The following is an 18,314-nucleotide window of genomic DNA, read 5'->3' as shown; positions in this document are numbered from 1 at the left end:
GTACTGTAGAAGCCAGCTAACGTGAAGCTAGGGCTAACGCCGTAGCCAATTTGCCCAACCGAGGCAGGTATTTTTAGTTGGAAGGAGAAAGAAACAACTAAAAGGAGCACACGCTTCAGATGCTCGTATTTCCTCCTGGATATTTCAATGGTTTCTTTGCTTTGAATCGGAAACCATTCTGGACTCCTAGCTTGCTAGTTGGCTAACGTTAATTCTCACGGACACGTTTCATCATTTAAAACACAAAACCGAATGTTGTTTTTGTCATGAGTCCGGCCGGGTGTTCTCATGTGAACGGGTTTAAAGTGGATAATTGGAAGCAAAATCTTCGAGTCATTTATCAATGCTTTGTATGGAGTGGGACTGCTGAAACGAGGAGACGCAAGGTAAAAAATAATAACTGGCTGGAATACCATTAACATTAGCTAGCTATCCGGGCTAGCTAGCTAAGTAACCGAATCTAGCTAGCTAAGGGGATAAGGAATATCCAACGTTACATACAGACGTTAACGTTACATACGACGCCCCACACAGTTTGAAGCACTCCACATATACACCAAAATGCAAGAATGAATCGGTCCTATTCAGTGTCTATCTCAATGCAGTCATCTCTCATAGCCAACTGGTTAGCTGGCGCAACCACTGGTGAGCTCGGACGGGCAACTGTTACTGTGCATAGGCTACAAGGACACTGCTGACCAGCCGAAAGCAGGGGTGCTGAGCCTCAGATCATGCCAGAGTAGTCTAATGTTAGCTAGCTGTTCATAGCTTGATTAGCTATCAAAGATTGTGTATCATCCATCAGACCTAAGCACTGAAATTATGTGGCTTAGGTGGCTAGATCTTGAGAAGCATATTTGCTAATTGGTGTCGTCCCAAGGACTGCATCTACTAATGTTAGCGTTATTGCCGTAGCAGTAGCAAAATGTGTTGTAGGATTGCAGTGTTGCCGAGTACATTGCATGTTGTTGGCTGTCCAGGATGCAGACGAAACACGAAAGGAAACATTGAAGCTAATTTTCCCTATCAAGTGAACACTACCAGGGCTCACTTTATTGCACCCAAGAGATGAAGTGCATTATAATTATATTCTAACATCTCATGCACATATGTTCGACTTTCAGCTCGCATACACAACGTCTCATACACCTGAAAACATAGGCTAGCTAACACCGGCTAACCGGATAGCCGAGCATACGAGCTGCGCCTTGTGAATGGGAAGCACTCCTGTGATGAGGCCGTTTGACTCGTTGGTGCATGGGTGTTTTCACACTTCAAACCTGTCTTTTTCATCCGATATCTTGCTACCATCCCTACTATTCAGTGAGCATAAGTTAATCCTGTCTCATGTGTCCAGTAAATGATGCGAGTGTCTATTAAATTGGCAATGTTCATTGACATTTCCTTAAAACACACTGAGGCGGCAAGCTAACGTTCACTACAACGCCCATATTTTCTTCACCAGAGGTGATGTGCGATACCGTCCTGTTTCTAACGTAGGGAAATTGCATACATAAAACCGGAGGTGGTTTGGAAAGTTATTATCTGTCCACTGTTACACCTATTATATCCCAGTCCGCATTGTTAAGAGATAACATGCACCCTTTTCCCCCCATTCACCCCTTGTGTACGCAGCGGCGAACACAACACTTCACTTTGTTTCGCCATCTGCGCTTAACCCACCCCCGCACTATGACATAATCCGTAGCTGTCGCTCCCGTCCAGTACGTGTCTGTTTCCTCCTGTGCAATTTCAAGGAATCGTAATAATGGCAGTCCAACTCACATTGCAAAGGAGAGTTGCGAAATCGTGTAACCACTTGAGTGACAAGCTGTCGTTGTCATGTTGTTTTTAACATTTAAACGGTCTTTGACTGTGGGACCTCTGAATGTTTCTGCTATTAACTGTTAACTCTCTTCATGTTGTGCCCTGTAAGTATGTCATGCTTTGTCACAAGCAAGCCCAGCACATCTTAAATGTGTCACACATTTTTATTTCATTGTTGATGGGCTAGGTGCTTCAGAATGATGCGGGATGGACGACATTGGTGAGTTCAACCCCCTGTTTGCACTGACAACTGTAGAGAGGATCTGACCAGGCCAGACAAGCGCTCTCTTTCTCCCTCTTTACCCCCCATCCACACACTCAATTCCATGCATAATTGTGTTATTACATAACCAGTGAATATCTTCAACTTGTATATTGACATAGTTGTTTGTGGAGAAGGATTTGTTTAATATGCTATCTTTAATGAAATCTGTGGATAGAAACAGCTTGCCAAGCCATATTCAAAGTATCCTGTCTGTCTGAAGGACTGGGCGCGCACACACACACACACACACACACACACACACACACACACACACACACACACACACACAGTGTCTTTGTGTGGAGTTTGGTTGATCACTAAGTCTACCACCTTTCAGTATAGCGATTTTCCATAAAATATGATCTCACACTATAGCACATACATAATTTTACACGGTCATGGAAAAATAATGGAAGCAAATGTAGTACACTGATTTATACAGTGAAAAATTGCATCTACCCTTTATGTCCTATAAGCTATAGAAAAAATACTCATATTTTAGTAGTAGGCCTATGCGATTAATCTTCTTAGAATTCCAAGGCAGTACTATAGCTGCTTAAGCTTCCATGCAATAGCGTGTCCCCATGTGGCCAATGTTAATGGGTTTGACCAAACAAAGATTCTTCCATAGATTCCTCTCCACCAAACCCCCCCCCCCCCCCCCCAGCTTTGTAGAAGGCTGCATTCAACTCACAGCTAACCTCGTCCGCTGTCAGGTATGTGTGTGGGCATCTTGCGGCAGGTCTCCTAGGCAACCACCCACGATTGCTCCGAAGAGATGGCCATACGCAATTTCTATAAGGTTGTACGGCGATCATTTTAACCAGCCACAGGCATAACGGACACAATTGATGTTAGAACTGCACTCATTTTAGGTGATGTGCTTCATCTTGGACTGTTGATTGATTTGCCTGTGAGGGAGATGTTGATCCTCCGAAGACAGACAAAGTGCAAGACATGCTCATAGCTGTTGACACATTTGCCTTCCGCTGCTCTCTCATAATTGCCTTGTCATTTGTGCTTCATCAGAGCTTGTGAGGTGAAGAGGAAGTATAGTTAATATGGCGGCTCACCTGCACTGGTAGCAGTCCTGCAGTGTTTCTGGGGATGTTGTTTTCACAGCAAATGGGTGGATATCTTTAAAAGTAAATTAAATGTGCAAAATGTTAGCAAGGCAGTTTTTGTAAAACAGGCTTGCAGCCTAGCAGACAGTTCAGACACAATCACAGACAGGGTGAGGAGGCTGACATAATTAACAGAGACAGTGAGGCCTCTCTCAGTCATAATTAAGCGTTCCCCTGAATTCTCCAGAGTTGCCGAGCCTCTCTCCCTGTGTGCCAGTTTAGGCCATGCTGAAGTGGGACTGATCGTCTGCTCAGGTTGTAGCTTCTCTGGGTTCTAGAACACGTCTGTGTTGCCCTGCTCAAGCTCCGCTGGAGGCATATTCTCGTGGTTCTGGTGTAGAATGTGGGTTCTTGAGTAGAATGTTTGTTCTGGTGTAGAATGTGAGCTCCAGTGACTACAGGATAAGCACAGGAGACCTGGAGTCCTTTGTGAAGGAGAACAAGGTCCGATCGGGCTGTTGAGAAAAGAGGACTGAAGCAATGCATTCACTATGAGTCACCTGATGAATACACGCCCAGCTGGCCACATTTTTAGCCTTCAAACATCCTTGAGCAGTACACTGGAGGGCATGCAAGATGTCTGCTTGTTTTTCAGGTAGTCCTATTATACTCCACCATCATGGGATATCACTGCACAGAGAACAAGATTATCTTCATGGCTGATTATGATTTGGATCTAAAACACAAGCTAACAGGATTCGGTGATTTAAATGCATTTACCTCCAGCCTGGAAGTTCCTAGACATAAAAAAAAGGAAAACACACAGACATTTGTGCTGTAGTTCTGTTCATTAACTGACTGAAGGAAGACAAGTAAACCTATTTTTTTGGCATACTTTGTCACAATTAGGTTATTCAGCTGCAGTTCAATTGTTTATTTAGCTCTATGTGTATGTGTCCGTGTGTACACACACACACACACACAGGTTGGAAACTTGAGAGAGAAAGATGTGGTGGTGTGAGCTGTTTGTGTCTTCTCTGATCATGTGTAGTGAACTGTGTGTACTGTCTTGTTCAGTCTGGAGTCTCTGTGTGTGTGTGTGTGTATTTGCTTGTCTGTCTGCCCGCCTGTGTGTGTGTCTGTCTCTGCTTCATTCTGCTTTGTGGTTTTCTGAAAGAATGTAGGTTGACTATCCCATGGCCTATCTACACTGGCCTCTTGCAATGTCTGCCTGCCTGCCTGCCTGTCTGTCTGTTATCAATGTGGTCTGCTGCTCCCTGAGCACATTTGGGTGGAGGGTTAGTCTAGAACTATTCATAGATTCCATAAGGGTTATTATTAAGTTTGGTTGTGGTTCTGATGACCTTTTGGTTCTCCTCAACAAAGCACTCCACAGCTTCAGTCTGCGGAGAGCAGCTGGTGAGGTCGCGCCCAGAACTCTGGTGTGAGGTCAGCTCCGTCGGCAACAGAACTCTGCCGTGAGGTCAGCTCCGTTGGGCCCAGAACTCTGGTGTGAGGTCAGCTCCGTCGGCAACAGAACTCTGGTGTGAGGTCAGCTCCGTCGGCAACAGAACTCTGGTGTGAGGTCAGCTCCGTCGGCAACAGAACTCTGGTGTGAGGTCAGCTCCGTCGGGCCCAGAACTCTGGTGTGAGGTCAGCTCCGTCGGGCCCAGAACTCTGGTGTGAGGTCAGCTCCGTCGGCAACAGAACTCTGGCATGAGGTCAGCTCCATCGGCAACAGAACTCTGGTGTGAGGTCAGCTCCGTCGGGCCCAGAACTCTGGCATGAGGTCCGCTCCGTCGGCAACAGAACTCTGGTGTGAGGTCAGCTCCGTCGGGCCTAGAACTCTGGTGTGAGGTTGACTCGGATCTTTGCGTTCCTTCTGAAAAAGAGGAGACGACGTGCAGTGAGTTGAAGCACAAGGCAGTCTGGCGATCTCAATGTGCGCGTGCAGGGCCAAGGTCTAGAATACGCTTACATTCATGGACAATAGATGACAAGTGCTTGGATGGTTTGAATAGGGTCAGAGTGATCTTACATTTTTCTCATCTTACATGGTGTGTGCGTGTGTGTGTGTGTGTGTGTGTGTTGCTGTGGGAGTGGGCTTTGGTTGTATTTCCAGGAAATCCATTCAGAAGAAGGGAGTTAGGCAGGGCAGGAATTTACTTCCTGTGAGAACTCCGGCAAAGCCTCTCTGTGTGTGTGTGTTTATGTATGTATGTATGTATGTATGTATGTGTGCCTACCTGCATTTGTAGAGCGTTGCTATGAGCTATGCTCGACAGCGTCACCCAGAAAGTGACAATATGCTCCCCGTCTGCCCTGGCTGCAGTTTAGCTGTCGCATTCGCCCTCCTCGGCCTGCTTCTCGTGTCTGGAGCAACTAACAGCCTGAACTTACTGCACCTCTGGCTGGACAACTGTGTGTGTGTGTGTGTGTGTGAGCGAGTGTCTGGGGAGGGTGCTGGGCTGCTGGCTCGCTAAACCTTCTCTGGAATTTTTACATGAACTGTCTGGCGATGTCCTCCAGCTGAGCTGTTCCTCACGCACGCCGGGGCTCGCGTAGCGCGACTAGCTGCACGAGGACATCGGAACAGCAGGCAAGACTCTGATTCAGAACGTCAGTGGAGCACGGATGTTCTGATGTGGCTACCTTGTGCCTCATCTCTTGTGCGGCGTCAGGGGCCGTGCTCATTGCTCTGAAGTGCACAGAAAGCTTTGGGTGGATGCCATTTGGGGTTGGGGCTATAGGTTGAAGGTCTGTAATGTGTGAACATGGACATGGTCTGTGCATAGATATGTAAAGATATGGCGAATTTAGAGTTTCATCACACAGCTTTCATACCCATGCTTGTCTTTTTTTTTGGTGAACCATTATGAGCAGTGAAGTGAGGGGGAAAAGCTGAAATACAGATTTGAGAGAGAAGAATGCGATTTCCAAAAGATGATTTATAGACAGTGAGAGCTTTTTTACAGAAACACAGAACCAGAATGCAGTCCGCTCAACATACCAAACACTCAGAGAGCGGTCAGTTTAACACTCTGGACCAAAACCAGCAGACACACTCAGTGTTTGAGAGTAATGTGTGTGTGAGTGTGAATGTTGGAGAGTAATGTGTGTGTGAGTCTAATGTGTGTTTGAGAGTAATGTGCGTGTGAGTGTGAATGTTTGAGAGTAGTGTGTGTGTGTGTGTGTGTGTGACTGATCGTGAATGTTTGAGAGTAATGTGTGTGTGTGTGAGTGTGAATGTTTGAGTGTAATGTCAGCAGTGGACCTGTTGGAAGTGGGGTGCACTCCACTGAGACCGATGAAGCCGGTCACACTCAGCTGAAGAGCCCATCCATGCTCCTGTAAGTGGACACACACACACACACACACACACACACACACACACACACACACACACACACAAGAAGCACACAGCTTTGTGTTGCAGCGTTATTACTGCTATTACTCCCACTGGTGTATTGTGTAGTAGAACAGCAGAGATGGTACCTGGTCTGGACTTGGAACCATTTGATACACACACACACACACACACACACACACACACAGGCAGGCACAGGTGCTCTTAATAGGTGCCTGATGGACTGAACTAGTTGAGTTGAGCGTTGGCACACACACACACACACACACACACACACACACACACACACACAGGCACAGCTGCTAGTAATAGCTGCCTGATGGACTGAACTAGTTGAGTTGAGCGCTGGTGCAAGTGAATTGGCCCATTAGAGTGGATGGTGTAAAACAAACACAAATGACTTCCTCCAGTGCACCCCCCAGCAGCACCTCTCTAACAAGCTGCAAACGAGGAGCTAATTAGTCCTGTCGCTTCCTCCCACTAGACCCCCCCCCCCCTCTCTCTCTCTCTCTCTCTCTACGCCTCTCAAATTGCAGGTCTGAAGGCTATGTCCACATTATTGGGCTTTCATTAAAATGTCATACCTTTTTTTTCACACCAGCGTTTTTCGGCCCCAAAAATCCAGAAACCTCCTACGCTTGTCAAGGGGTGTATAAATGTTGTCAGTGCCAATTTCTTGATTTAGATGAATATGAAGTGCCAATTCGGCAGCCTTTCTGAAACCTAGCAGCTGGATTCTCTACGTTCTTGGCTAACACACACACACACACACACAGTTTCAGTGCTAGTAAGTCTGAGTGGGCAGTTTGAGGCCGCTGGTTTATGGGACGTGTATGAGTGGTCAGGGGTAGGTGAGGGTCGGAGACCTAAAGGTGTGACACGTGTGTCTCTCTGAGTGTATGGCCTTGTATCCGCCATGTTTTGTGTAGCTACACGGGCGCTTTGCTAGCCTGGCTAGCGCCTACCGCTTCTCAAATGAGACGTGGTCTGGCAACCAAACATTCATTTTCTCGTATTTTAAAAAAATGCCCAGATCCGTTCATTGGGCGCCACGGATGTCTATCAAATGTGTTTGTGCATATCTCATCATCGTCTTGCTTTCCCCCCTGTTCTGTGATTGGTCCCCTATCTCAGGAAAAAAAAAAATTGTAGTTTCCAGGCTGCCTTAGTAGCGAATCAAATGGCGCTTGAGGCAGCATGGGAACACCCAGGCTAGCACTTGGCTACAAGGACACCAACCCTACATGGATGAGCTCCAAACGGACAAGCGTGAACAATCGTTGAGAGTGATGATTGGCCTCCAGTCTCCTACCTCTGTGGGAGTTGATGTAATGCCTTTGTAATCACCATCCTCGCAACTTGTTCCTCGTCAGCCTTGAATTACACACACCTGTGTGTGTGTGTGTGTGTGTGTGTGTGTGTGTGTGTGTGTGTGTGTGTGTGTGTGTGTGTGTGTGTGTGTGTGTGTGTGTGTGTGTGTGTGTGTGTGTGTGTGTGTGTGTGTGTGTGTGTGTGTGTGTGTGTGAGGCCAGTAAGCCTGCTTGGTCCCTGCGGGACTGTGTGCAGCTTTAATGCATTCATAATTTATGCCTGAGAAGGCCGTGCTGAGCGGAATATTCATGAGCGGCGTACTTCAGCAAGGCGCTTCTCGCATCGCATCACATCACATTGCGTGTGTGTGTGTGTGTTTGTTTGGTTTGGCGCAGCGCATGTTCGGGGGATAGTTTTACAATTAAACCCAACCACAAGATCAGTTGTTTCTCTCACACACACACACACACACACACACACACACACACACACACACACACACACACACACCACGCACGTGTGCACCCCCCTCATCCCAGGATGATGAAAATTGCAGTGGATCAAAGTGAATGAGAAGATGATCACTGTGCGTCTAAGCATTGCTGAGCTGTTTCAAAGCAGATAACGTTGCTTTTAATGCCGAGCGCGCTGTCTGGATGAAAGGGAGGAGAAGGAGAAGGAGGAGGAGGAGGAGGTGTGGGGGGGGACAGGGCCAACTGGAGATGCGGTTAGCGATTGAGGAGTCATAAGCCTCAGAGGCAGAAGAGGAGGAGGAGGGGGAGAGGAGGAGGAGAAGAAGAGAAGAGAAGAGAGGAGAGGAGGAGAGGGAGAGGAGGACCCCCATTCCTCTGCTGTCATCAGATTCAGATTGTTTTCTTCTGCACTCCTCTGCCTGCACTGAATACCAATTAGCTGCGATGATGAGAAGTACCTAACCTTTCAAAGCTTGTTGCAGCAGTCCCGCGCTGACATAATGAGCTTGTGTGAACATAGTGTGTGTGTGTGTGTGTGTGTGTGTGTGTGTGTCTCTGTCGGGTGGGTGTTTTGGTTGGAGTCTCTAGGCTTTGTCCTCCAGGATTGTTCACACATTCACACACGCCCTCCCCCAGACTTGCCCATTGTGGAGTGGGGCACACACACACACACACACACACACACACACACACACACACACACACACACACACACACACACACACACATCTGTCCAGTGAGTGAGCCACATCAAAAGCCATCTGCCCAATCAGGTGCCAGCCAGTCACTCTCCAGGGGCAGAAAGTAGCCAATCACAGGCTCCTCAACCCCAATTGGTCGTGTGTGTGTGTGTGTGTGTGTGTGTTGGGTCAGTAGTAGTCCAAAGCACACTCCTAGATGTGTGTGCCATGTTTGGTTTGCGAGACGGAGCATGATAATTGGCTGAGAGGCTGTGCTTTAATAGGTCCTCTCTGACAGACAGGTGCTGGGCACAGCAGGGGGTGTTTAGATGGGCATCTGGTGTGTGTGTGTGTGTGTGTGCGTGCGTGTGTTTGTGTGTGTGTAATGTTTGGTCTGACTGCTCCCACCTTTTCCTTTTGTTGTGGTTCCTTGTCCTCTATACTATCTGCAGTGGGGTGTTGCCTAATATTAACACTGTGTATAGTCTCTCTCTCTCTCTCTCTCTCTCTCTGTGATGTTGAAGCTGCAGGTTTCAGGTCTGTTTTTCTCTCTTTCCCTCCCACAGTCAGTGTCGCTATCTTTGTTCCCCTTCCGCCTCTCTCGTTCTCATTCAAACCCAGAACACACATCCATCACTCCTGCCCTGTCCTGTCCTGCCCTGTCCTGCCCTGTCGTCTAGACCCTAACGCAGCAGCGTTGGCCTCTGGCGTCAGTCAGGGCATGGCGTGGCGTGGCGCGGCGTGGTTTGTTATGATGGAGGGGGAAGGGTTTGTGTAGCAGCCGGGGCACATTAATTAGTCATTCGTCATGTAGACACTTGCCACCAGTGCCAGGCCTCCTGAAAACGCCAGCACTAACACAGACAACACCAGTGCTAACCACTGCTAACACAGACAACACAGGCAACACCAGTGCTAAACACTGCACAGACAACACCAGTGCTAACCACTGCTAACACGGGCAACACCATGGGTGCCTCTCATGCAGCGTTTATACGTCCTCCCTCGCTCCTCGATGCCTCGATCCTCACTGATCTACATAAAGAATGATGGGGGGGAAACAATGGGATAGTCTATCCAGTGTTCGTTATAGATCAGTGGGAACGCCCCTCAAGGATCGAGCATCGAGGATCGAGGAGGCATGATGAGAGGCACCCCAGGGCTAACCACTGCTAACACGGACAACACCAGTGCTAAACACTGCTAACACAGACAACACAGGCAACACCAGTGCTAACCACTGCACAGACAACACCAGTGCTAACCACTGCTAACACGGACAACACCAGTGCTAACCACTAACACAGACAACACCAGTGCTAACCAGTGCTAACACGGGCAGCACCAGGGCCAACCACTAATATGGACAACACCAGTGCTAACCACTGCTAACACAGACAAAACCAGTGCTAACCACTGCTAGGGTTGCAAAATTCCGGGAATTTTCAAAGTTGGAAACTTTCCATGGGAATTAACGGGAATATACGGGAATTAACGGGAATAAATGGGAATTAATGGGAATAAACTGGAAATATTGTATCTGGCAAGTCAGTATATGACAGAGACCTTAATGTAGTTGGAAAAAACCCATCTCTCAGCATAATGTTAGCTAAAACAACCTGATTTAATGCAAATTCAGTTGAATTTCTACCCTGCACACAGGTCAATTACATGCACACAACAATCAACATAGGCTACTAGACATATGGGAAACCTAATTTTCCCGGTGAAAACGTCATTGCAAACGTTATCTCATGTGGGAATAACTGGTGCGAAACTGGGGGAAGTTTGCGAACTTCACTGTTGTCCTCATGTAAATGGAAGAACGTAATTTTGCATAAGCTCTAATGGGATGGTTAATAATCATATGGTCATATTACTGGTCTGATTTAGCTTGGCACTTTTAAAATAATCACAATCTGTGAGGTTTGGGGTCATACATGTATGTAATATCGGCATTTTTTGGCCAACCGAGGATTAGAATAAATTCATTACACATTTTTGTAACAAGTCGAGTTAAGTCAGTGTTCACGGCAGTCTTGGCTAATGTAAACTGCTAGTAAAAAACAGAATTCCCGTAAATTCCCATTAATTCCCTAATTTCCTGTAATTCCATAAAAGTTTCCCATTTTGAATATTTCCAAAATTCCCCAGCTTAACTTCCCATGGGAAATTTCCAGAAAGTTTCCGGAAATTTACCGGAAATTTTCCACCCCTTTGCAACCCTAACCACTGCTAGCACGGACAACACCAGTGTTAACCACTAACACAGACAAAACCAGTGCTAACCACTGCTAACACAGACAACACCAGTGCTAAATACTGCTTACACAGACAGCACCAGTGCTAACACAGGTATGGGGATAAGGCCTCCTGTAAACCAGTCATGCAGTCTTCCCACCCACTAGGCCTGCACAGCTGACCGACGCGGGTGAAACCCACTCATAAGCCGACACGGTGCTCGTTCTGACCCTTTGTAGTGTGTGTGTGTGTGTGTGTGTGTGTGTGTGTGCTCCCTCAGATCCTCCCACTGCTCTGCATCTGTGTCAGAGGCCAGCTATCGGATGAGTCATTGAACTGGGGAGGCAGTGACTGTAGAGTTGTGTACATCACTCTCTCACCACCCCCTTGCCCACACACACATTCACTCACACACTCACACACTCATATGCAAGAAACTAGAACGCCATAATGTTCACCAGCAGTGGGTTGATAATGATTTTTTAGGCTGCTATATACTGAGAATTTCCGGTGAATAAGCCATAATATATGATGATTGTTGCATATGTGTTGGCTTGGCTTTGGCTTTTGTCGTGTGTGTGTGTGTGTGTGTAGGCTTGCTGAAGGAGCAGCAAAGCGTGTAGGCCTGAGCCTCTGAGTCACTGGCTGTGTGTAGAGCTTCAAGCACTGTACCTCTGCATGGCTGTCACTGTGGAAACGCTTCTGCTTTATCACACACACACACACACACACACACACACACACACAGCCTATGGGCAGAGCGTTGGTAGCTGCAATGCTGTGGGGTGTGGGAGAATCTAGTTCTGTTTGAGGACATGTTGAATGCATCTGGATGTACAGTAGCCTAGATATGCAGGAGGAGTAGGCCTGCTATGGAGTGGGGGAAGCAGGATTAGTGTGTGTGTGTGTGTGTGTGTGTGTGTGTGTGTGTGTGTGTGTGTGTGTGTGTGTGTGTGTGTGTGTGTGTGTGTGTGTGTGTGTGTGTGTGTGTGTGTGTGTGTGTGTGTGTGTGTGTGTGTGTGTGTGTGTGTGTGTGTGTGTGTGTGTGTGTGTGTGTGTGAAGGGGCGTTGTTGATGCAGTGTGTCTCAAGCCTCTCTGAATCCACCCTCACCCCTCTGCGTTTGTGAGGGGTTGTAAGAGGACTGCCGCACTGGTTCGGCCCGGGTTTTGACTCCGGGCTTGCTGCATTGCAGGATACGGAGGTACTGCTGGCACACACACACACACACACACAGCCACTAAACACACAGAGGGGGAGCAGCGCTGGAGTTGAAATCCCTGCTTGGCTCCCCAACTCCCGTTCAACCTGCCTCACCCCTCTGCTCTGCTCTCGATAGTGTTTGTGCAGTGTGTGTGTGTGTGTGTGTGTGTGTGTGTGTGTGTGTGCTGCTGTTGGTGCAGCTGATGTCCTGATGGCTGCAGCCCTCTCACACTCTCTCTACTCCCTCTCTTTTCTCTTTTTCTTTCTCTCTCTCTTTCTCTCTTACTCACTCACTCACTCACTCACTCACACTGTCTCTCTCTCTCTCTCTCTTTCTCTCTTTCTCTCTTACTCACTCACTCACTCGCTCACTCTCTCTCTCTCTCTTTCTCTCATACTCACTCACTCACTCACTCACTCACTCGGTCTCGCTCTCTCTCTCTCTCGCTCTCTCTCTCCCCCTCTCCTTTCCTCCTCTCCTCCTCTCCTCCACTCTGGGGGCACTGATGTGTGGGAGGCCATTGAGCTGCAGACTTTCTGACTACGGAAGTGTCTGCTATGGCCGGCCACACACACTTTCTCTCTCTCCCCCGTTATCCTTTAGCTCTCTCTATCTATCTATTTGGCTCTCTGTCTGGCTGTCTGGCTGTCTGGCTGTCTGTCTGTCTGGCTGGCTGGCTGGCTGTATCTCTCTCTCTCTTCCTCTGTGTCTGTCCCCCCCTCTCTCTCTGTGTGTCTCTGTCTGTCTGTCACTCCCCCCCCCCCCTCTCTCTCCGTCACTCTCTCTGTCTCTCTCTCTTCCTACAGTCAGCCCCTAAGCCTGACTGAATGTAAACAAAGCTTCAGGCTCACAGCATCATTGCTTGCTCATCACTTTTCTCACACTAGCTTATGCACCATACACAATCTCTCTCTCTCTCTCTCTCTCTCTCTCTCTCTCTCTCTCTCTCTCTCACACACACACACACGCACACCTGCACACTTAGTGTCTAGTGTCACACTTAGTCTCTAACACACTATACACCCTTGTGTACTGTTATACACTCATTCACTCAGTCAGTGTCTCTCTCTCTCTCTCTCTCTCTCTCTGATTGTCATTCCCTCTCTACTTCTCCATCTCTGCTACACGTATTGCTAAATGAACTGAAGTGGGCTCCCCCTCCCCGGCACTCCCTCTGTTGGTCAGTATGTGTACAGCAGTCAGCCTTTGTGTTCTGAGGGTGATCAACATAATGTTGACGGAGACCCCACAGTGAATATTGAACATTCTCAAGACAAGTCTGCCCACTAGTGTGTGTGTGTGTGTGTGTGTGTGAGGGAGATTGTGATAATTATTGTCTGATGTCAGGCCATGAGGAAAAAAACTCTTCTTTCTCTCTTCCTCTCTTCCGCCCGCCTCTTCCCATTTTCTCTGTGCTCTGTGGGTGGATCCACTTTCTCTTTCTCTCCCTCTCTCTCTCTCTCTGTTGCTCTCTTTCTCTCTCTCTCTCTCTCACGCGCCTTGCACTCTCTTTCTCTCGCTATCTCTCTGTCTCTTGATCTCTTTCTCTCTCTCTCACACTCTATATCACCCAGTGTTCTCTCCCAGTCTCCCTTTAATTCAGAGTTAATTGACAAGGTTCCCGGTACACTCTGTGCTGATGCTGAGATTGTAGACAGCCTCTGTGGACAAATCTGTTCATTTCATTTGAAGGGTTGCATTTAGCAGTTGGTTCTGGTTCATTTGATTTTCAGTGAACAACTGGGAACAGGGAAAACTGGATTTGAATATCAGCAAACCATCTCTAATGTCTTGTTAGGTGGACTAGCCAAATAATAGTTCAGTTATGTTGTCCAAATGCAAGTAATCAACTAATCGGATCACACCACAGCCTATTCAAAAGAACTCTCCTATGGCCTGCTGTATCCTGCTTGTTCATAACTGCAGCCCTGCCTCTGTGTATATGCATCAAAAGGTTGTACGGCATTTGAAACTAGTAACCCCCTGCAGCTCTCACAACAGGTTTAGGCCCCGTAGTCTTATGCTGTAGCATTTTTGAGGCTAGCTTCTGTCTTCTTGTGCATTAGCTAAGCCAGGTTTTTGAGTGTGGAATAAAGCTGAAATAGCCTCCTGCTCCAACAGATGGGGCATGCTTGTGTCCCAGGTGGGTCATTCAGCGTAGGCACCACATGCTGTAGGGAAGCACAACATATGTATATTTACTGACCCCTGGTGGCCAGAATTGTAAACTTCAACACAATGGTTCAAATATATTTATATATGAATGAGTCATTCAGACAAGTGTACGTAAACAGAGTTGGGTAAATTACTGTTAAAATGTTGCCGAATGGAATACTTTAGATTATACATCTATGGCTATTCTCATCACCATTTCACAACTGTATGTTATCACTGTTCCTTAAAAAGAATACATCTGATTTTAGGTTAGCAATCTCTCTTCAACTGAGTCCAGTATTGTTCCTCTCCATGGAGTCCAGTTGGATTTCTTGACCGGTCAGCCAAACACACACACACCGTGCTTCCCAACCTCTGCATCTGGCTCCACTAGCACACCTAGTACACACACTCTTCTCAGGTGTACACTAGGACACACACGATGGGTGCCTCTCATTTGGGCTTTTATGTGTCCTCCCCTCACTCCTCGGGCCTCGATCCTCACTGATCTACATACAGAATGATGGGGCGGCAACAATGGGATAGTTCATCCAGTATTTGTTATAGATCAGTAAGAACGCCCCTTGAGGATCGAGCATCGAGGATCGAGGAGTGATGTTGAGAGGCACCCCTAGTCTATTCTCAGGTGTACAGTTGGACACACCCCAAGTCTCTTCTCAGGTGCACACTAGGACACACACCTAGTCTCTTCTCAGGTGCACACTAGGACACACACCTAGTCTCTTCTCAGGTGCACACTAGGACACACACCTAGTCTCTTCTCAGGTGCACACTAGGACACACACCTAGTCTCTTAGCTGTACACTTGGACACACACCTAGTCTCTTCTCTCAGGTGCACACTAGCGCCACATACAGGCCACAGTTGTCCTTTTCACCTGTGACGTGTTCAGACTTTCTCTTCCCCTTCCCTTAGGTATGTCCAGCCCAGCTGAGATGCCCATGATGTCCGTCTGTATCTCTCAGGTGCAAGCCAGCTCTTTATCTGACCTCTCACCTCTTCTCTCCTCTGCCCCCCCCTGCCCCCCCCCCCCAAACCCTGTTGCTGCCCCCTGCAGGCCAAGTCGTGTATCTGTCACATGTGTGGTGCGCACCTGAACCGGCTGCATTCCTGTCTCTACTGCGTTTTCTTCGGTTGCTTCGCCAAGAAACACATCCACGAGCATGCCAAAAACAAACGACACAACCTAGGTAAGACGCTCTCACAACAACAGACAGACACTCTTACAACTGACAGCCAAGGTATGATATTCACGACTGACACAACTTTGGTAAGACGCTCCCACAACACTGACATAACCTGGGCAAGACACTCTTAACAACTGACACAATCTGGGTTTATATTCTCAAATGACACAGCCCAAGCAAGATGCTAAGACCTAGCATCTATAGTTCGGATATTATACTAGTTGACTAATGACTACTAGGAACACTATCTCCACCTGACGTTATAGTTCTTTTATAACGGGGTTTCATGAAGATTGGATGGCATCTGTCACTGCTGCCTCTTGTTTAATGTGGATTATGAAGTTGGTATGGTTGTTTATTGCCCGCTGTGGGAAATCCCCCGCCTATAGAAATCCCCTGCCGAGGAAATGAAACACCTTTGCTATGCATCCATCTCAAATGAACAAACATTCGTCTTGTTTAACCATTGACAGGTAAATAGGTTGCATTTATATAGCAGATATAAAGCACCACAAATGACAGAGTTTTCCATATAGACCGTCTTGCAGTAAACATTCTCCAGATCCAGTAGGAGCAGCAGCTGTGGCCTGCAGTGCTTCTTGCATGTGTGCCAGCCAGTCAGCCAGCCCTCTGTTGAGCGCGTAGGCTCCATACAGCAGACGGCCCTCTCTCTGCTCGGCTGTGCTGCATTGCTACTGTGGGGTGCGTGTAGTCGTCAGCGTGCGTGTGTGCGTGCGTGCGTGCGTGTGTGTGTGTGTGTGTGTGTGCGTGCGTGCATGCTGGTGCAGGACCTTGATCTCAGTCTGAGCACGCTCCCGTCAGCCCTTTGAACACCCCCGGCTAAGCAGCCGTCTCACATGTCACGTCTCTGGAGCACAGTGCCGCAGACCCCCCCTCACGTGCACCAAGCCTCCACATCTTAAACGCCCCTTTAGATTCACAAACAGAGTTGCACCGTCTCCACATCTTAACGCCCCTTAGATTCACAAACAGAGTTGCACTGTCTCCACATCTTAACGCCCCTTAGATTCACAAACAGAGTTGCACCGTCTCCACATCTTAAACGCCCCTTAGATTCACAAACAGAGTTGCACCGTATCCACGTCTTAAACAGAGTTGCACCGTCTCCACATCTTAAACGCCCCTTAGATTCACAAACAGAGTTGCACCGTCTCCACATCTTAAACGCCCCTTAGATTCACAAACAGAGTTGCACCGTATCCACGTCTTAAACAGAGTTGCACCGTCTCCACATCTTAAACGCCCCTTAGATTCACAAACAGAGTTGCACCGTCTCCACATCTTAACGCCCCTTAGATTCACAAACAGAGTTGCACCGTCTCCACGTCTTAAACGCCCCTTAGATTCACAAACAGAGTTGCACCGTCTCCACGTCTTAAACGCCCCTTAGATTCACAAACAGAGTTGCACCGTCTCCACGTCTTAAACAGAGTTGCACCGTCTCCACATCTTAAACGCCCCTTAGATTCACAAACAGAGTTGCACCGTATCCACGTCTTAAACAGAGTTGCACCGTCTCCACATCTTAAACGCCCCTTAGATTCACAAACAGAGTTGCACCGTATCCACGTCTTAAACAGAGTTGCACCGTCTCCACATCTTAAACGCCCCTTAGATTCACAAACAGAGTTGCACCGTATCCACGTCTTAAACAGAGTTGCACCGTCTCCACATCTTAAACGCCCCTTTAGATTCACAAACAGAGTTGCACCGTCTCCACGTCTTAAACGCCCCTTAGATTCACAGAGTTGCACCGTCTCCACATCTTAAACGCCCCTTAGATTCACAAACAGAGTTGCACCGTCTCCACATCTTAAACGCCCCTTAGATTCACAAACAGAGTTGCACCGTATCCACGTCTTAAACAGAGTTGCACCGTCTCCACATCTTAAACGCCCCTTAGATTCACAAACAGAGTTGCACCGTCTCCACATCTTAAACGCCCCTTAGATTCACAAACAGAGTTGCACCGTCTCCACGTCTTAAACAGAGTTGCACCGTCTCCACATCTTAAACGCCCCTTAGATTCACAAACAGAGTTGCACCGTATCCACATCTTAAACGCCCCTTTAGATTCACAAACAGTCTGTAGACAGTCTAAAAGGGATGAAATATACAATCTCAATCAAAATATCCAGTGGCTATAGTTTGAAACATACATAGATTGAGTAGACAGTGGCACTTTAAACTGTAGGATTACGCCTCTCCAGCGAGAGAGAGAGAGAGATGAGGGCTGTTTGGTGTTGGTCCTCAGACATCCTCCTTTCTGTTTGCAACACAAGGACAGCCAGTGATGACGACGCTGACTAATATGTTTGGGCTGCGATGATCAGTTCAATACAGTGTTATACGTATATACATATATAATAATATGCATTTAGGTCAATCCTATTTAGTATGCACATATGCATTTGGATGAGCGGTGGTGTAGGAGACTGCATTTCCCCCGTTCCTTTATGGAATTGTTTTCTTTCTAAAAGCGTTTGTGTTTTGTTGACAT

At 47.6% G+C, this 18,314-nt stretch overlaps 1 protein-coding gene across 2 annotated transcripts in view; it reads left to right on the top strand.

Annotated features, from left to right (window-relative positions):
• The first annotated feature begins 1 nt into the window (after position 1).
• The window catches only part of LOC134077080 (ubiquitin carboxyl-terminal hydrolase 22), a 26,938-nt gene continuing 8,625 nt past the window's right edge, over positions 2 to 18,314 (top strand). The window contains exons 1-3 of one of the 2 annotated variants that reach the window (XM_062532469.1): positions 2 to 386; positions 2,015 to 2,047; positions 15,664 to 15,796. In XM_062532469.1, the coding sequence (XP_062388453.1) occupies positions 267 to 386; positions 2,015 to 2,047; positions 15,664 to 15,796 (286 nt within the window). In that variant the 5' untranslated portion in view covers positions 2 to 266. The remainder of the gene's footprint in view (positions 387 to 2,014; positions 2,048 to 15,663; positions 15,797 to 18,314) is intronic. The other variant, XM_062532470.1, reaches the window with a different exon arrangement.

This window comes from Sardina pilchardus, chromosome 3 (assembly GCF_963854185.1).
Source record: "Sardina pilchardus chromosome 3, fSarPil1.1, whole genome shotgun sequence".
Taxonomy (NCBI): Eukaryota; Metazoa; Chordata; class Actinopteri; order Clupeiformes; family Clupeidae; genus Sardina; species Sardina pilchardus.
This window is presented reverse-complemented; position numbering and strand designations above follow the sequence as displayed.